We start from the raw sequence: 20,876 nt of genomic DNA, 5'->3' as shown, positions 1-20,876 counted from the left end.
AAAAATGGGTGATATCCTATCCACAGTTCAAATTACTGTAAGACTCAGACATGGGAACACGTAACTCTCCGTCACTGATGTAGCAGCAGCATCAATGGGTTGTTCATGACGCACAGAGTAAGAGGATGAAAACATTATGTGCCTAGATAAGATCAACATGGTAAGTTAAACAGTACGTCATTATTTAGAAATCATGTAGGAACATCCCATCTTAGAAAATATGAAGAAAGAATTCCCCTATCCCCATTCCCATTCCCATTCCACACACACACACACACCCTCTCTCTCTCACACACACACACACACACACACACACCCCCCCTCTCTCTCTCACACACACACACACACACACACACACACACACACACACACACACCCTCTCTCTCTCACACACACACACACACACACACACACACACACACACACACACCCCCCCTCTCTCTCTCTCACACACACACACGCACACACACACACACACACGGTCACCCAGTATGGATTGCTTTAGGAGGGGCAACACTGAGCGAATGGGAGCATCAATGACATTTACACTGACAGGAAGAGATTCCACTGTTCTCATTCCAGGACATAATTGGTTATACTGCAGCTCCAGAGGAAAACACAGACCATACACAGGAGACAATCCATCCTACCACAGCACTCCTCTCTACCCGCTACCAGCAGTACACACAATAAATCATTAGCCCTCCCTGACTTAAGTGTTTCTGCAATGTCCTGGAAGCTACTTTCGTTGATTCTCTGAAAAACGGCAGGGCATTGAAATGTACAAATTCAGAAGAACTATTCTACTGATTACAGTACAGAGCAGTGCATAAAGAGTTTATTTATTATGGAGTTTAATGAACTTCTTCCTTGTTGTGCTTCCAGGACTTGGGAAAACCACAGCAGAGAGTACTGACATTGTTATTTTCTCATTGTACAAACACCAATATTTCATCACCAATGCAAAACATAATTGACACATTTTCCTGTTTATTCCTTCAACCTTACTAAGTTTTACACTGTGTCTTCACTGCCAGACTGATGAGGCACATCTGCGATTACAAGCAGGACAGGGTCTTGGCTTCAGCTTCCTCTGGTGGCAGTGCTGCCTTAATGCTGAGACATATGGGGGAATGCTGCAGTGCTGGACAGGATGGAGATACAAATGAGCTGAGTCGCCCGAATCACTGCCGTAGTACAGGCACGGCCAGGCACACACTCACATACATGCATGCAACCTCTAACGTACACACACACCTACACAGTAAAGGACATATTTAAAACACACACACCCTTCCTGGAAGCAACCAATGTAAATAAAAAGAGGCCCAGTGAGCTCTTCATGTGTCTACCCACATGCAGATGTGCTCCAGAGGGAGGACAGGGGAGGGAAAGAGTGAGCGAGAGAGAGGGAGAGAGGGAGGGAGAGAGTGAGCGAGAGAGAGGGAGAGAGGGAGGGAGAGAGGGAGGGAGAGAGGGAGAGACAGAGACACTTCACATCCACAGCAGGAGCATGGAACACTTATACAAGCCCACCACTGCAGTAACAGCCAAGATAACCTGCCACCCAACATTTCTCTCCCTCTCTCTCTCTCTCACACACACAGCCAAACATATAACCACTTTTACACACACAGACCCATATTCCAAGAGCTCACTAGAACAAAAGATAGGAATTACTTCTCAATTTTCCCCGTTCATGGAAAATATCCTTAAAATCACAAACGAAGGAAATCAAAACAACTTGTTCGGTGCTGAGAACTGGCCACACAATCACTCCACTCACGAGAGAGATTACGGCTGACCAGGAGAAAACTTTTCCACATCAGTGAGCTGAGTGAGGACTGGAATTCTCCCAGCCCAGAGGGGGTGTGGGACAGACCAGCACAGCAGAGATGGTTAGGGGGACGGGGGGGTGTGGATGATTTCTGTCTGTAGGAACTAATCTCACTGATGTAGTATGGTTGCAATCAAGTAAATGGTTAAGGGGGGTCCATTGTCTGTTTAGAAGAGAGAGGAATGAGAGGATTTGTTTCAAAACTGAAAGAGGAGAAAATATCTGCAAAAGACGAGGGGGGAACTAGGATAGTAGCTTTAACTCACACAAGTCGACACCAAAATAGACAAGAAAGCAACCAGGCTTTGAATGTTTCCAGGGAGAAAGAACAATCACACGCATTGTTCAACACATCAGCACTCCTGCCACAATTAACCAATAACAGTCAACAAAATAGCAGGAGTTTTCATGAATCAAATAAGACTGTATATGGATTTAAGTTAAAGACTTCAACATACAGCAGGATTCAAAGCCATTCTGCATGATGTAAAAATCACAAGATCAACACCAGACCCACAAGAGGATTAGGTGTAATTATCCAGAATTACAGTACAACCCGTGGAAAATTATCCTACATTTTGGGGTGAGTATGGAAAATGTTTTGGGGAACGCTCCAGACCAATCATGTTGCAAAGATTTACGAGCCAAGAAAAGAGAGAGGAAACCTTTCCCCTAGAACAGATTGCAACTTTCATCCTATTCACTTAAAAAAAAAAATCGGTGAGATTCTACAATAAGAGCATGAGAATGAAGGTATGTGTGACTACATGAATGACCCAGTAGGCAATATGCACATAAAGATTACATGTACAACAGTAAGTCAGTTCGTAACATATATCAGGAGTGGAATGGAACATACAGTGACTAGGCCTGTGTGGATTGGTATAGCTGACTCAAAGTATGTACTCAAAGCTGGCTTTGTCCATGACGTCTGACAATTAAAAAAAAACCTGTAGAGATATATTAAGAGTGCATACCGTATGTGTATGCAGGAATGCAAAAACTATTTTAAACAATTTTAACAATAGACTATTGCTGCAGCTACTCCTTGCCCCTCGTTAACCCAAAAGTGTGGTTAAAATGGCTAGTTTTCAGAAAAATATAGATTTCTAGTTTTGTACATAATGTCAATGAAGCCGGTTATTTAGTAAACAGAAACATATATAGCCCATCTAACGATCTGGACTCTGGAGGGTATTCCAAGTGCGTGGTTTAGTAACAAACCTGTGTAAATTAATCATCCTATCAAAACAAAGCCATAAAGCTCTTCTATTTCGATCACTTGCTCGCAGATAACTCACCCATGTTTGTCAAAAATCCACGCGCTTGTGTAGAAATCGGTTTTTAAATAGAAGATATTAATGTTGATTCTAAACGGACTACATTGGGCCCAGGGTAATATCCGTATTAAGTGCTCAATGTGCTTTCCCCCTAGTCTTTTAGTTGATCTTCAGATTTATTTATTATGGTAATATGCATGGCAGAGTTTAACAAAATAGATATTTTTCCATATTATTATTCCAAAACGATGCAGTGGGTGGAGTAAGGCTGGGGTGACGTTTAATGCCAGGTGTGAACAGTCTCTCAGATAAGAAGCTTGTCAGAGTGCACATGTTTAGACTGGGAATTCAAGTGTCTGTGACAAGGAGCTAGTTCTGCCAGAGCTGTGAGAAGTTTCCTCTGATAACAGGGTTTTTTTTTTATAGTAGGCCCCCAAAAAAACGTATCTTGACAGTGGCACTCAGAGATATGCACAATACGCTCAGGGTGGTGTGTTTCATTCGAAAAGGATGCTCTGCTAATGATATAAATAGCTCCAGCTTCTTGCATATGCCTTTATAGGGTCAAGTATATTTCGTCAATATGCTTAATTGAGATAGCGGACTTCTGCTGCCATGTTTGTACTGTATACTGAAAGGCACCACCCTGTACTTGTACCTTCTTAAAATGTTCTGTATAAAATTCTGTGTTAAAATCCCAATTCACTTACACACACTCGCAAGCACACACACACACATACCACCCATGAAGTTTTACCACTGACACACATTTCCCATGACACCTCAGTGAATTCAAGAGCCACCTTGGGGCCTCAGGGACCTCTTGGGGACCCATAATTGTGAGTCCCCAGCAACCGGCCGTTCCATACATGTTCTTTGTTTAGACTCCTACAATAATATTTAAACAAAGCAACCTTCAACGGCACTGTATGCACCTACCATTATTCCTTGTAACCAGGTTGTCGTGACAAAACATTTAAGATAACATTTAAGATAATGAGGGTGGCGGGGGATGCAAAGTAAATGATAGTCATTTTCCTCTCTGAACAGATTGGCACTTATGCTCATGCCCCATGCTTTCAATCCCAGCCCTCCACCAGACTACACAAACATCTTTCAAGCACACATGGTCCCCTCTTGTCTCTCTGCAAACAGAGCCTGTCCTTGCTGTATGGGGTTAATGTGACAGAGTCCAGAGCAGAGACCCATGTGTATCTGACAGGTCGATAACAGTCTGGCCAGTCAAGGAGGCTGTTTATCAAGGCTCCCGGCACACTCGAGGGATCAGCATGGGGTATCCAGTTTCAGGTCGCACCATCAGTCTCATGCCGGGAGTGAACCCCTTGACTTGAGGCAGCACAAAGGAGAGGGAAAGAAAAAATATCAAGAGCCTTAAGTGTTTTCAAGATTACTCCCATGGGCCTTAAAGCATGGAAAACAGTCTTGGGTCGTGACCCATCATTAAGATTAGGTCAATCCTATCTAGTGTCTCAGCCACATAGGACACCCAATGACACCCCGAGCGCCCTCTACACCTGGCACAGGCTGATCGAGGAGGCCTGGCCTTCAAAAATAGATCAGGGGGACAGGGAGAGTCTGAGAGGAGTAAACATGTAGTAAAACTAAATGGGTAGGATTACAGCACTAAGACCACCCTTAACTTCTTAATGAGTATTGACCCCATGCAAAATAACTTCAAAGATGAACTGCATTAACAGCTTAACAACTGGATAGTGTGAATTTTTAAGTAAGCCCTCTAAGCTAATGAAAGCCTAGCAACGAACATATCTATTCAAACTTGCACTTCTGTGCTGACTTAGAAAGTACAGTTTACCACCTTTGAGTTTCATTGTTTTACAGTCAGTCATATACAACTGGACTCTGATCTTAGGTTAGGTAAGTTCAGTCGTCCTCTCAAGATACATTCAGGAGATCACGCCCATTCAACGACTGACATTTAAGAACATCTAAGGGTGTAACTGTTTACCCGTTAAGATTTCAGACAACAAAATCTTTAACCATTGTGGTTCATTTGATTTGAACTGTCAGTGACAGAATAATAGCTGGGGCAAGTCCATGCAGCAACTTTAGTATTTGAAAAAGGTGTGGTTTTCTTTGGAAATCGTCTACAGGTCAAAAGTCACTTCTTAAAATGATTATTGACTATGCTGTGTTCTGTTAATCTGTCACTGTTCATCTCCCTTTTTTTATTGCTTTGTTTTTTTTAATAATTTTTTAGTAACTAGCCATCTTACGTGGGTCAATAACACTTGGTTCAACAGCTCTTTTGATATCATACTGAACTCTCCAGCTCTCATTCACTCTCTCACACTCACACACACACACACACACACACACACTTCCTCTCCCCTCTCAACCTTCCCGTGCCAGTGGGAGCCATCACCACAGTGGTAGTCAAGGACACAAAATACCCTTACACATGTTCCTTAAGGCAGATCTAACAGGACATGAACACAATCACCAAATTACCACAAAAATAAATCAGTGACACAGCCAAATAGGACTATGGACACAGTGCAGAAGAAAACAAAAATAAAACTCCACACACATCTAATTCATGTCACAAGGCAATGAAGGAGCCTCTGGACATTGTGTAAACGGGACTTAACAGTCCTGATGTGGGATGACATGCCAGGACAACAGCGCTGCATCTTAAGCCGGATTGTAATTAAAACAGAATATTCTCACTCCTCAGTTTGGCCAGATGCAGACACTGCTGCACGGCAGAAGTGGCACTCTATTGGTTTAAACAAAGCCATTACATCACATATCCCTGGGAAGGATTACCCCTCCGTATAACGCAATCGCAAAGCATAACAACCAGAAAGCTAAATGTCTTGATAAAGGAAGATGGTTTTGTAAGAATTAAACATTTGTTTAGAGTTGATGTGTATGCTACATACTGTAAAGCATACCCACTGAAAGAGCGTTTAAAACATTATTCAGTTTATACATTGTCAGGGCCAAACATAATGATACACTCAAAGCAGAGGAACAAGGGACACAGAAAGCCTAGGGAAATATGAGCATTGGGGTTTCAGGTATCTTTTAGTATCTCTCCTTCAGAATTATTACTGTTAAAACACCACTTCACTGGTCACCACTTCATGAAAATAGAGACCTACGGTGTGGGGACATATTAAGACTCACTGAAAAGTCTTATATTTTTTGTTGGCCTTCTGACAATCCATGTGTTGCCAACACATACAGACTACGTAGGTGTCTATGATAATATTTAAATCAGTCCTTGTGCTCATACTGACCTTGATCTTTCGCCAGCTACCTAGAGAATCGCCTCCCTTGAATATTTCAGTGGTTGCAGATAGTTTCTAAGTGGGGGGATGTTTGGAGAACTTTAGCAGCACGACATCAATTGCATTTAGAGGCTGTCTGATCTTGTCATTCAAAATGATCAGTGATCACATAAGTTAATAGTCGGTAGCAGGCATTCGAAGATTTGTGGATCTTAACCAATAAGCATGGGGTCAATACAATTGTGGTATATTACCTCAACAATGAAGCTAAAGGAGGAATCCCATCAATGGTTATAGCTAGTAGCTTTCAGTTCTTGGCATTGGTCACTTTGGTATTAGGAGCAGCGGTCTGAAATTTCAGGCTGCCGTCTCGACACAAAACATTAGCGCTCTCGGCACGAAACAGCTAATGCAATTTTAAGATACCTCTGCTGAAATCGGGTCACAGTAACACATGCTCACTTTCTGTAAAGTCAAGAAAGACTGTCACGTTTTGAACAAACACATTTTCCTCAATACTAATTCTGATTAGATGACTTACTGGTTACGTTTCTGTGTTCCACTCAACTCAGAAGCCACGTCAGTCTGCCAGTGCAGTCAGGTTGGAGACTGTCATGTTGAAATCCGCTACACCTGTGTTAAGTGTGACGTACTTGTCTGCACAAGCACGTAGTCACTAGCCTCCGCAGTCCCGATGCCTGCGTATCCACGAGCTTTAAGGTATATGCTGATTATCTGTAGATGGCACTATTCGACGCTTGGTCACACTATCATTTGATTCATTAATTAATGTAAGCTATACCTGCACCCTAAAAATTAATCTTGAAGTACTCAAATGTTTAATGTCATAAAAGGCTAAGAATAATTAGACATGAAATGTGCGAGATTATTATTCAACACAGTGATTTTTTTTAAGCCCTTAGAATCCCGCCATTCTTACAAGTCAATAAATTTAAACCGATTAGGTATATTTTGTGATGTAGATGACTGTAGATGATTGTAGATGATTTTGTGATGACATTCAGTCCTGTTTTTATTCTTTAGCTCTTCTGACCAACTTAAAAGTGGGCACCTCAAGGTGTAGCCTATTTTATGAGCACAAGGGTGCAGTAATGAGGGATGAGAGTAATATTCCAAGAGACCATCGCATCACACCGCCAAGGTTAATAATGGAGTGTAGAAGTCATTTTTATTTAATTACATAATTCCAGTGGACCACCAGTCTTAACATAGCCTGTTGTAATATTTCTGTAGCTCACGATTTCTGTGATTCCTGCAATATTATCCCAGGAGAAATAATCAGTGGACAAATGCTATGAATAAGTACACTAAACCCATATTTACATTCAGCATGGGCTAGCTATTTGAAAATGTTTCAGTAAACCTCACAGGAGAAATTGAATATAAGCTGCCACAAGCACCAGGCTCATTTAGTTTAGTAATATCTTGGTGTTGTAGGACACTTGATGGAAGGACTAGGGGAGACCAGGTGCAGTTGCAGGTTGATTTGCTTAATTTCTCAACTCGTGTTATGTGATTAAACTCACAAACAACATGTTTGATGGCATCAGCATGCTACGTTTAAATTGTCAGTTTGTGTCTCAATCTGTCAAAAGTTAGCAGAAGTCGTTTTGTGTGGCAAATATGTAATTTAGTTTTGCGCAAAATGTTGACTGCACAACTGATGCGTTTTGACAGGAGCAAATAAGTGGTTGTGATTAGTTATCTCCGAACTAGATGCTAGTATAATTGTTAGCTGCATACAATGTGTTATATTCCAATGATCTTATAAAATATAAGGAGACCTCAGCTGGGGACAACGCGCATTACAATCGATTGCAACCTGCAAGCATATTGCTTGTAAGTTAACTAGGCTAGCCGCTTCTCCGAAAATGCGACACCCTTGGTTTGTAGGCATAAGGCATTTTTAAAAGAAATGTTATGTATGAATAATGCCTGATGGTTGCCAATTTTACCCGTTCAAACTGGCATGTTATAACTGGCTTCGGCCACTGTCATAACTGTCCCGACACTTTACAACAGTCATGAAGGCACTCACTGCATTTAGATGAAATTTAAAGAAAACGTAAGGCACGTGTGCTTGAATTAGTGAAGTAAATAAAAAGACAAAAGATGTATGTTGCATCAATGTTAAAATGAAAGGTAGTAGTTTGTAGGTTCATTAGGGCTACACGACTTCTAAATTCAGTGAAACCTGAATCTGAGGGTACACTTTAAAAATCTTAGTAAAAAAAGAAAACAAATAATTTTTGAAAGTTTGCTGCCATCTACTGTCAGTGTTGGGTAAGGTTCTCAGTTAGGTCGGCCCAGGAATAGAACCATCTCCCACAGAACATTAGAGAATCAACCTCATTCAACTGCTTTAAAAGAAATCTCAAAACATGGTTGATAAAAAATCATTAGTGGGTAAGCAGTAGAATTATTTTTGTTTAAAACCACTTTGTTCTTTCCCTTCTACCCATGGTAAAGGACTAAGTGGAACTTGTATATTGGGATTTTATTTTATAATGTTTTTAATATATTGTCAATGTTATGTTTGATGTATATGTTAATGCCTTTTTTTTAGGTTGTACAGCCTTTTTTTCACTCTGGCAGGGGAACTGCCAATGGAAACTAGCCTTTTGGCTATAATTGGGTGCATTTACATTTTAATGTTCATGAATGTAGTACTCTGTCCCTCTTGATCAAATAAATTGATTGATTGATTGGTTGATTGATATGCAAACTAATGAATGATTGCACCATCAAGACAGTACAAAGGGAAAATTGAGGGATGAAATGATGAATGCACCGTCAGGAGCTGGTGGAGTGAAGAGGCCAAGGATAACAAGGATGTCCCCTGGACGGCAATGCAGAGACATGGGAAGGGAATAGTGAGAGGCCGTCCTGTGAAGTGCCATCCTTGGTTTTCTGATGCAGCAGAAATTATATGGCAACTATACAATTTACCTTTTCAATTCAAAGTGCTCACTGGCGTGAAACAGGGCTGCCTCCTTTCCCCTTTCCTCTTCCTTCTGTGCATTGACTGGATCATGGTACAATCAACCCACAATAAAAAAGACTGGCATCCAGTGGAGTCTAACAGAACATCTGGAGGACCTCGACTTTGCGGGTGACAGCGCACTACTCTCCCATAGCCACCAACAGATGCAGGACAAATCCAAACTGCTAGAAAAAACAGCAGCTGGACTTGGACTCAAAATAAATGGACCAAAAACCAAAGTAATGCGGATAAACACCAAGAACATGGACCCAATAACCATCGGGGACCAGACGCTGGAAGATGTTGACAAATTCACCTACCTGGAAAGTGTGATAGCAGTTGATGGTGGGACAGAGGAGGACGTGAAGACAAGAATTGGGAAAGCAAGAACAACATTTAACATCTTAAACAAAATTTGGAAAAGTAAAAAAAATCTCCCTCAAGACGAAGCTGCAAATCTTCAACTCCAACGTTAAAACCGTGCTGCTCTATGGCTCCGAAACCTGGAGAACCACCACTAATATCACAAACAAACTACAAACCTTCATAAACCACTGTCTAAGACGCATCCTTGGAATCTTCTGGCCAAACACAATTAGCAACATCAACCTGTGGGAACGCACTAAACAAGAAACAGTAGATATACAGCTGTCAGGGAGAAAATGGAGCTGGATTGGACACACACTACGAAGAAACACGACAGCAATAACAAAACAGGCACTGACATGGAACCCACAAGGCAAACGGGGAAGAGGACGACCCAAAAACACCTGGAGAAGAAGCACAGAGCAGGAATTCAAGAAGAAGGGTCTGACGTGGAAACAGCTGGAGAGGATGGCTCAGGACAGACGAGGGTGGAAACAATTCCTCAATGGCCTATGTTCCGAAAGGAATACAAAGGCCTAACATAACATAACATATACAATTTATGAACCATTAATGTTTATGGATGGGATTTATGCAACAGGCCAATTGAAATTGAATGATTTGGAAATACATCTATATTAATTATATATGAACATTTTTAACATAATTTTTAAAAGATTTTAACAATAAATATTCAAGAGGGTGACTAGTTTAGTTTTATCATGTCCAACAATGTCCAACTTTGTCTACAAGTGTCCCACTCAACCTCAAAGTTCACTCACCAACAAGTTAATCAATGAAAGAGTCTGTTGATGGTGTTTATAATGACAAACTGTCCTACTTCACATGAAATCACTAAACTAAACTATTCTATCCACGTCAACTGCCATAATGCAAAGATACTCAAGTGTCTCAGACTTCTTGAGTTATATGCCAGTATAATTACCACTAGTAAAAAATCTTTCTGCCGTTGAACTGAAGCCTGGTCAGGTGGCAGGCTATAAGCAGGTTTATCTACTCCAAGCTTGTGCCATGGAAAAGAGGATCACAGAACAGGATTATTAAAATATGATTATACTAATTTTAGCGATGAATGGCAAATATAAAGAATTGCTGCCCTGTGTGTTTCATACCTGAGAACAGGATGTATTTGTGTAGAAATGTGTAGGCCTAAAATAGCAAATTATTTAGTGGACAATTTGTCGTTCGTTAGTTTAACTATTCTGATTAGTAAGGGCATGTCATCTGAGTGTTAAACAGTTGCCTATAAAGAAGTTGGTTGATTTTAAGGTGCTCCTGTTTGCTTTTAAAGCCCTTAGTGGGCAGGCTCTGTCTTATATCACAGACCTCTTAACCTCTTATTCTACCACCAGGCCCCTCAGGTCGTCTAACTTAGGGCTCCTGGCAGTCCCCCCAATCTAAACTTAAATCCAGGGGTGACCACGCTTTTGCTGTTGCAGCCCCTAGACTGCCTTCTATTGACTCCTTCAAGTCCCGGCTCAAAACCTACTTGTATTCCTTAGCATTTGGATCCCCCTGATTTTAGTTGATAATTTGTATATTTGCTTTCTGTTAGAGGTGTTTCTGTTCTTTCGATGTGTATATAGATGCTTAGTTGAGTGTGTTGCTTCTGTTTTTCTATTTGATTTTTGATTTTTTTGTGATCTAATTGTTTTGTTTCTGTTTTTCTATTTGTTTTGATATTTTATTGTGATTTAATTTGTACAGCACTTTGGTCAGCGTGAGCTGTTTTTAAATGTGCTTTATAAATGTTGTTTGAGAATTACGTCAAATGCACTATATAAGTTTATCATTCATCCTTCACTTTCTTAAAAGCATAAAGCAAGGTCAGGTCTACATAGCATATAGGCCAAAAGCATTTATTCAGTCTCGTCTTCAGATCTATTCCTACCCATAGACATAGTATACTAAGAAAGTGAAGGATAGACATAGTATACTATGTCTATGTTCCTACCCCCCAACTGACGGGAAACCGGGTAGTCTGCGCAAGCGCTACTCGATAACATAATCTCTACGAATGCGATACGTGTTGTTGTCATCTGTAACAGAGGGCTGGTGGGTGCAGGGCGCAGATCTCCTGTCGCACCGCCTCACGGACAACGATGGACGATGGCGTGGGCTACCTGCGGGACAGTCCATTAACCTCACTCTGAACATGGAGTGCATGCTGGTATCTTACTGAAAAAAGTGTCTTCCGAGAAGGTTGTATACGATTTTCTTCGGCGCACCATTTTGGCTGTTCCGATCGAGGATGGAGCATATCAGGACGCCGAAGGTAAGTAAGCCCCATTTGTTCATTTCTGCGGGTTCGCTATTGTTACAGATAGATACAACTCAGTATCACTGTTCATTACTCTAGATTATATACCAAACATTGTGTTTACGATGTGTCATATAGTCGTTATTGTGTGTGTGTGTGTGTGGGGGGGGGGGTTGCTAGCCGATCGTGAAACGTACATCGGCGCAGTCATCTGTTCATTGTTGACTGTAACGTGTGAACCTGCATATACTATATCTATTTCATGCACACGTTCCAGTTTGGGAACGTGCAAATAGGATTAGGCTACGCTTGACTGGTGCGTGGTGGTTATGGTGAAATAGCTGTGTCGACGAGAGAGGAAGTCTGTGAAATGCTGTGGCAATAGGGCCTGTGTGTGACCACATGAAATGCCACATTACCAGAGCACGGATGGAATAGCTGAGGAACACGTCCTTACCATGGGAAATACGCATTTCACGGCGGCTGTTGGAACTGTGTGTTAATAATTAGCCTACTGAAAAAAACGAATTCTTGTTTGGACTCTTTTGCATTGTTATATTCTTCTGGCTATGAATTTAGTAATTTCATTTTTTTAACCTTTGATGCGATTGTATTGATGATTAGTGCTTAACCTCCTTACAGTATGAGGTTTTTTTGCTGTCTTTTACAGGTCGAAAATGTCAGACTGATCGACAGAGTGACCCCCCGGAAGTCAGCTCCGGGGACACTGTATCTTTCATCCACGCACAGCATCTTCGTTGAAAACACAGAGGCTCGCAAGGAAACATGGGTAGGAGATGAATGCCTGACAATATAACGAGAGCTAAAAATTTTTTAGCTGTCGGAATTCCTTTTTTTTTTTTATTATGATTTCCTGATTTATATTGGACCACCTTGGAAGATTGGCTTCCAGACTATTTCAACTGTTGGCTGTCAGTCTTATTTATTTATTTAATTTCATGTTTTATTTTCCTCAGTAACCGAACCAACTATCCAAAATAACCATAAGCAAAACAGCCGTTCATCTATATCAAAGACAAGAATACCCAAGTGAAAATCCCTTCTGGTTTTGCAGGTGTTCCACAGTTTGGTCAACAGTATCGAACGTCCCCCCACCAACCCCTCTGGCAGTCCCCTGATCATCCGCTGCAAGAACTTCCAGGCCTACCACCTCCTCATCCCTCAGGAGAAGGACTGTCTGGATGTACAGGCCTCTCTGACACGCCTCTCCAGACCGGGTGAATTCATGTGCAGCAGACCCATGAGAAATTATACTTGAGTAACAATTACACAAATCACTTTATCTGCCCCTGTGATAAAAGGCTAAATGTTTTTTTCTTAAATGTCTCAGTCTTAAAGAAACAGAGACCCTGCCATTGCTGCTTGGTACATGCAAGAGCATTAGTGTCTAAGACTCTCTCCTGTCTTCTATGCTTAGAGAGATACACTGAGCTGTCATGCTTCTCCTACCATCCCAACGTGAACAAGGATGATCGAGAAGAGGCGTGGAGCTTCATAGACCTACGGGCTGAGTATGGGCGAATGGGGATTCCCAGCAACCTTTGGTATCACACCCCTGCCAACAGCGAGTACCGGGTAGGAACCCATGTGATGTTCTGTACTTAGATAGCAGTATGAGGCGTGTCATTGATCTATTCTACAGGGTTGTGAATCTTCACTGGGCGGGACTCTTAAGTTAAGGATTTTTGTAGGGGGTGAAAAGCCCTTTTGTGTGTGTGAACGCACTGAACTGGTTGATACTATAAAACAGCGTGATTCAACTGGCTTGTCACTCATTTTTTACTGATTATGATTTATGAACAATAAAATAGATCAATTTGTTGTTTTTATTGTGTCCACCAGGTGTGTGACACCTACCCTTCTGATCTGTATGTGCCCAAATCGGCCACACCGCCCATGATTGTGGGCAGTGCCAAGTTCAGGAGCCGGAGAAGATTCCCTGTCCTGTCCTACTACCACAGGGACAACAGTGTAAGTGTCTTGCTTATCTACTCCTCTACACACTTATCAGCACCTCTGTTGCCTGGTAGCTGAAATGGTGATGCTGCTATCTCAAAAAGTAGAGAAAAGAAGCGGAGAAAATTTCGATTTTCTGTAGAATGTTGCCTACATCGCTCCATCATGAGCTGCTCTGTGTACTTATGTTATTAAATGTCAGTGTGACGTTACTGAAAACTGATTTGTAATGGTCTGCTCGGTATTCTTGCTGAGTCATGATCCTCTCTCATGAGATGTAACGTGACCATGTTGAAACAAAGGCAGAGTTTCAATGTTTCCCCTTGTCCATTACTTTAGAAGAGACAGAGAGATAGAGAGAAAGGACAAACACCAGCAATATTTTAATGTTGTCTGCACTACACCCTTTGCGCCTGTGTTAGCCTACCTTTGCTTAGAAAGCCAGGTGGACTTTTACAATAGCATCTTATGTGAGCAGAAAGTTAATGTTTAGCGTCAGATGCTATGATGCATATGATCTATGCCGTTACCACCATGACCAGACAGATTTCATACTCAGAACTCAGGTCATTGACCCTGGTGAAATGTTGGAATGCCTGAGTTTGGCTGACGACCAATGTTAAATGTAAATGCTGTAATGAATGTGTTTCATGGTAAGCAGTTAATATATTAAAATTTGGGATGGGCAAGGCTACGTCAATGGCTGTGACTAACTAAAGCTTTTAGATAAATGGTGAATAGTTTAATATGCTGCCTTAATGAGGAGCTACTTCCTTTCTCTCTCTCTCCAGGCCTCTATTTGTCGCAGTAGTCAGCCACTGTCTGGCTTCAGCGCTCGCTCCACAGAGGATGAACAGATGATCCAGGCCATTATGAAGTCCAACCCAGTCAGCGAGCTCATGTATGTGGTGGACACAAGGCCAAAGGTGACTGATAACCTTCTCATGCGTGTGTGTGTGTGTGTTTGTGTATGTGTGTGTGTGTGTGTGTGTGTGTGTGTGTGTGTGTACTGTTTTGTGCAGTAGTATTTATTGTTACACTAGGTCTCTATTGCTCGTAGCTTGATTGTTTTCTCCTTTGTACATCGCTTTGGATAAAAGCGTCTGCTAAATGACTAAATGTAAGATGTTATTGTAAAATGCAAAGCACTGCTCCAGTCACTTTTTTTGTCAAGTCTTAACAGTGTAACTTAATCAGCTCAGTTTTACTACTTTATAATCTAGATCTTATCTAAGCACTGTGGATGGAATCACTGTGCTCATGTCTGTCTTCATACACGTTGTAACTGTGCATTCCCAGCTGAATGCGATGGCCAATCGCGCAGCAGGAAAAGGCTATGAGAACGAGGACCACTACACCAACCTCAAACTGCAGTTCATTGGCATCGAAAACATCCATGTCATGAGAAACAGCCAACAGAGAATTGTCGACAGTAAGTCATACATCATCCCTCAATATGATTATGTAAGCCTCTTCTAGTATACTGTATGTGCTTGTGTGTTTCTATCTCTGACATTCCTGGTTCTTGTTTATTTGCGTGTGTGTGTGTGTGTGTGTGTGTGTGTGTGTGTGTGTGTTAGAGGTGCTATACTAAGCTCAAGTCACCTGTTTTGCAGTGGGAGAGATCAGGTCCCCCTCCATGGGGGACTTCCTCTGGGGCCTGGAGAACTCTGGTTGGCTCAAGCACATCAAAGCTGTCCTGGATGCTGGTGTCTTCATAGCAAGGGTATGACCCCAAACCTACTTTCTTCTACTAAGCCAAGGTTGGTTTCTTCGAGTCTCAGTTGTTGTTGTTATGAAGTTTTCCTGACCGTGTGTGTGTGTGTGTGTGTGTGTGTGTGTGTGTGTGTGTGTGTGTGTGTGTGTGTGTGTGTGTGTGTGTACAGGCTGTAGCAGAAGAAGGGATCAGTGTGTTAGTCCATTGCTCAGATGGCTGGGACCGCACAGCACAGGCTTGCTCAGTTGCCAGTGTCCTTCTGGACCCTTACTATCGCACCCTGAAAGGATTCATGGTAATAACCCATCTACCACACACACAGACAAACACCATTTCATTCTGTTAAAGCTCACTCTCACTGTCTCAATCTCTCTCTCTCTCTCACACACACACACACACACACACACACACACACACACACACACACACACACACACACACACGCACACACGCAATCACTTATGAGCAACACCATCAAGACACATCCAGTACACTTGCGAAATCAACAGACCCACCGTCTAGTCATATGATGTTGAGTCCTGTTGCAACATTAGAGATCATGTTTTGCAGAAAAAACGTCCCTCCTTGCATGACTCAGTTGATTTGACAAACCTCATGGTCTTAATTTTTTCTTGATCTGTTCTGAAAAGGTCCTCATCGAAAAAGACTGGGTATCGTTTGGACACAAGTTTTCTCACAGGTACAGCATTTGAAAATACAAGATCTAGTTCCTCTTGGGTCAACCGAAACAATAAAATCTAAAATGACAGAATAAATGTATTTTGTATAATGTATTCTTAGTCTGTAGTTTGTTTCTTACAATAAAATATCTTCAAATAATATAGTAGCAAAGGAGAGAAAGAATGTTTTTTTGTAAAACATTAAATATCACTGGTATTGGTATTGAAATAAAATGTAAAAAAACAACAAAGGAATTCAATTTCATTTCTGAAAAACATAAAACTAACAAAAATATCATACCGTTGTTTCCAGGTACGCTCACCTGGAGGGTGACCCTAAGGAGGTGTCTCCAGTGATCGACCAGTTCCTGGAGTGTGTGTGGCAGCTGATGGAGCAGTTCCCATGTGCCTTCGAGTTCAATGAGCGCTTCCTGCTCCAGCTGCACATGCATGTGCACTCCTGCCAGTACGGCAACTTCCTGGGCAACTGCCAAAAGGAGAGAAGGGACCTTAGGTGAGCAGTGGTGCACAAACCCACTTATGTTCTCCCCCAGTCTATTTGGCTCTGCTGTTTTGGTCTGAGATCACAGGTCTTAATTATACTGACTGACTGGCACTGAACCTAAGAAGGGACTGACTTTGCGCTATTGTTGAATGTTGTCGATGATTTTAGGGACTGGAACATTATTTAAGGATGGGCGTTCTTTTCAAGTGACACAAGCAAAGCATATACAGTATATGTCCAGTTTGAGTCTTCCAGTTCTCAAACTCTGTGTAGTCCAGCTCGCATGAAGCAACAGGGGAAATGTAGAAATATGCACACACTGTATCTTCAGAGCGTTGTTGTATGACTTAGTGTGCCAGACTGGTTGAGTCCCTCCTGCCCTGCTTTGTCCCCCAGGCTCCGTGAGCGAACCCACTCTGTCTGGCCGGTCCTGTGGGAACAGCAGGCTGAGTTCTTTAACCCGCTGTACCGAGACGACCCCAGCCAGACCCAGGGTGTACTGCGGCCTGTCACCACCCCCCACTGCTTCAAGTGAGTGTCCAGCCTCTGCCGTCTGCACCGGAAAACACCCATAACCCCGACCAAACACAGCATATACAGTCTCCTTTCTTCTTTGAGGAAGAATATAAATGTCATTACCGTCATCTACCGCTACTGTATCACGTAAGAACCCTTACACACTGCTTCAACAATGCTCATAAGCACAGCAGACTAGCATACACGTTACATTTAAACACACAAATATACCTTCATATTTAAATATGTGGCATCCATTTTTCCAAATTTATAAGATACCAAAAGAACTCATGGACCGTGAGACCATGCTGTCACTGTCACTCTGCTGTGGGTGGCATTGCTGTTCTATATCATGGTATTGGGTGCTGACTGATTAAGTCATACCACGTTTGGTATCGCAGTATGCTCCCAACTGGAACACTGATCTAGTTTGACTCAGTTTGACACAGGTAAGGTTTAGGGTTATTGATAGTACAGATGATGAGGTTAAATGAGCAAGTCCGAACAAGTAAGCCATTCACTGGGAGAGGGAACATGGTGATTTGATTTGAAGGGGACATTTGATTTATCCAAAGTGTGGGCCCTGTTTATCGTAGCAAATGCAAAGCCATGTGGCTGTTAGGTCTTAAACATTAAGGCAAAGAAAGGTCTGCACGGAAAACAACATCTAGTTTAATCTACTTAATAAGTGGTTCACTGCATTTTGTTGTCAGTACTGTTAATGGCAAAGCACTAGACAGGTCTGTAAATTCCTACTAATTGTTTATTGAACTTTGTTCTCTCTGTGTGTGTGTGTGTGTGTGTGTTTACGTGTGTGTGTGTGTGTGTGTGTTGCTTTGTTTCTCTGTCCATACGCCCTTTTCTCCATCCCTCTTCTCTTGCGTGTGGTGGTTGTGCTGCAGGTTTTGGAAGAGCATGTATAACCGGGCAGAGAAGCCGTCTGCGGTGGCGGCACGCCAGTCTGCATCCGAGTGTCTGTCTGCCGTGCGCGAGGAGACGCAGCAGCTGGAGGAGGAGCTGACCACCCACCAGGAGGTACCGCGAGGGACGGTCCGCTCGCCCACCCAACAAGGCATACACCAACTCCGCACACACACACACACACGTATAAACATAAATACGCACACATTTATAGATCGTATGACTTATAGACATTCACCTACAGCAAGCGTACACAATCCACACATAAACACATTCACATACAGCCAGACACATAGACAAGTATAAATACAACAAAATCATGCACTGTAAACTTAGGAGGTCTTACACATGGGGGTATATAAACCAGCCCCGAATGTTCCCTCCACTGTCATGAACTTACACATACATCCCTTCAGTATGTACAGACACCACTATGTTTACTGTGCGTACTGGACAACAGACACACATTCATACAAATGCATGTAAATACACCAAAGGAGTCCCATGCATGCCCATGGTCCCTCATGCCCATCTGCTGGCTGCACTCCAATGCATACCTGTGAATGGCAGCTCTGCAGCACCTCTGAGTCTGCCACAGAGCAGGACCATATTAGGGCCAGATCAGACCATATTAGGCCCAGATCAGAGGCATCCAGCATCCACTGCTGTGTGGTCTAAGGCAGAGCCAAAAAAAGCCATCTCATCATTCAAATACATGGTGGAACTTACAATGGTTACAATTTTTTTTTAATCCTGGGGTCTGACGGGATTTGTCTTAATGCTTTATAAATTGCGTCTCTGTTGGTCACATCACTGGACTCCTGATAGACTGTATTTCATCTCTGACATGGTCTGCGCCCCTGTCTCCTAACAGAGAATAGCTATGCTGACGGGAAAGAAGGTGGAGGCTGTAGTGAAGAGGATGAGCAGAGCCAGTGACGGCACACCCAGGCGGGCCCCACCTGCTTCGGACAGGGGGGAAGAGGGCGTGGCCGAAAGCCCTCAGGACTACTTCCCCTGCTGGGACTCCGCCCCGGAGAGGGAGTGTAAGGCTCCGCCCTTCTCCCTGCCCCTCGCATCGGCCTTAGATGTGGGGGAACCCGATGACCTTTCAGCCTGCAGTGACCTCGAGTCTGGCGTGGCTGACCTCAGCAGCCGCTCTTCCAGCAGCGGAAACGACAAGGACCCTGATTTGTACGAGGCTGCCTACGCCACTGCCTGAGTACAAATCCAGGCCACCCAGAAAAGGGAACATAGGGAAAGGTAGCTAGAGGTGGGGTGGGGTGGGGTGAGGTTAGGTGGATGTTTATGTGACCCCTAAAACCCTTTGAGCCAACTTTTTAAAAACTGTTTTTTTTTTTTTTTTTTAAATCTAATCTCTGGGCAGGTGGTGTCAGTGGGAATACACTGTACGTGTTTCAGAGCACACAAACACTGAGCCACAGAGCTGATCAGGGCCTACGTGAGGCAAGCGAACAAAGAGTTAAAATGTCTTAAGTTTGTTTACAGTTAAGGGAAACAACTATTTATTATAAGTGCAATATGTTATGTTAGGCCACTATGTTTGTATCATTTGAACATTTTTTTTACTGAGTTATGTCATCCTGTTTTATGTTCTTGTGCTGTTTTAAGCGGTGCACTTTAATGTTTTCAGATCAATGACACTGGTTGTAGTTTTCCATACTCAGAATAGAGCTTTTCCATTTTATTTCTCAGGTTAGCAAAGTGGTAGTTATCTAGAATCAGTTATCTCAGTAATTAGCTACATACATTAATTGCAAGAATAGCAATATAGTCAGATGAAAAAAAGTCAAGTCAGTAAAACTAGTCCGACCTCGGCTATAGTTAATTGGGACCATTTTACTGCCAAACTACACAATACTCATACATATTTAACACCAAAGTAACCTCATACATTTTCTCTCTAAAACTACAATTGAGCTTTTTAAGAGGTTTTAGTCTAGCGGAGATGGAAACATTATGCTAGTCAGTTTGCATCTTGGACCCAGTGTTCCAATTTTAGTCTTTACTCTTGAATTTATAGGATAATGTAGTTAGGGACATGGAAGTCTGATACAACCACCTGTACAATTCAGATGAAACTAAATGTGAGGGGAAAAGGGTGGTGTACTTCCCACTTCTCTGTTTGTGAATGTGTGTATCTACTGTGTTTGAACTGTTCTTGAGTGCTTTTCACATTTGTGACACATAGGAAAACTTCCCTCTGTCAATGAAAAGGCATCTCATTCCACACTATCCCCATCATACTTGACCTAGGCTGTTTTTGATGTATGGTACACCTTGTTATTTGTACCCTTACCAATTAAAAACCATGATCCCACTACAACTGGAGTTGCTTTCATACATAGGAGTTTAACCTGACCTGCGCATCCAGCTTTTCAACCTGTTTGTGGTTTCTCCCTCTGAATAGGATCGCAATTTATACTGCTAATACTCGGCTGAAGAAGGGAGGTGTTGAAAGATGAGTCACATTAATGGCACTCGAAACCTCTAAGG

General features: G+C 42.3%; 1 protein-coding gene and 1 long non-coding RNA gene across 3 annotated transcripts; one reads left to right on the top strand and one right to left on the bottom strand.

Annotated features, from left to right (window-relative positions):
- Positions 1-5,319: 5,319 nt before the first annotated feature.
- Positions 5,320-7,245, bottom strand: LOC122128658. Its single transcript, XR_006151549.1, has 2 exons — positions 6,934-7,245; positions 5,320-6,467 (listed from the first exon to the last, which is right to left on the bottom strand). It is a non-coding gene; the product is annotated as an uncharacterized LOC122128658 (long non-coding RNA).
- Positions 7,246-11,788: 4,543 nt separating this feature from the next.
- Positions 11,789-20,703, top strand: mtmr7b (myotubularin related protein 7b). Of its 2 annotated transcripts, none has more exons than XM_031559615.2 (14): positions 11,789-12,058; positions 12,714-12,833; positions 13,119-13,281; positions 13,482-13,639; positions 13,907-14,035; positions 14,812-14,946; positions 15,320-15,452; positions 15,637-15,746; positions 15,907-16,032; positions 16,388-16,437; positions 16,731-16,931; positions 17,319-17,453; positions 18,341-18,473; positions 19,234-20,703. In XM_031559615.2, exons 1-14 carry the CDS (start codon positions 12,035-12,037, stop codon positions 19,579-19,581), a joined length of 1,965 nt encoding a protein of 654 aa, XP_031415475.1. In that variant the 5' UTR covers positions 11,789-12,034; the 3' UTR covers positions 19,582-20,703. The 2 variants fall into 2 exon arrangements, with proteins under 2 accessions (XP_031415475.1, XP_031415476.1); XM_031559616.2 differs by having other exon boundaries at positions 11,790-12,058; positions 18,341-18,510; positions 19,234-19,428.
- Positions 20,704-20,876: the final 173 nt, after the last annotated feature.

Source organism: Clupea harengus, chromosome 22 (assembly GCF_900700415.2).
Source record: "Clupea harengus chromosome 22, Ch_v2.0.2, whole genome shotgun sequence".
In the NCBI taxonomy this organism is placed as follows: Eukaryota; Metazoa; Chordata; class Actinopteri; order Clupeiformes; family Clupeidae; genus Clupea; species Clupea harengus.
This window is presented reverse-complemented; position numbering and strand designations above follow the sequence as displayed.

Excerpts from the sequence above, each read along its gene's own strand:
- mtmr7b (XM_031559615.2), top strand. The coding sequence starts at position 12,035 with ATGGAGCATATCAGGACGCCGAAG. Across the intron at positions 12,834-13,118 it reads AGGCTCGCAAGGAAACATGG|GTGTTCCACAGTTTGGTCAA; the intron begins GTAGGAGATGAA and ends CTGGTTTTGCAG. Across the intron at positions 13,282-13,481 it reads GACACGCCTCTCCAGACCGG|AGAGATACACTGAGCTGTCA; the intron begins GTGAATTCATGT and ends TTCTATGCTTAG.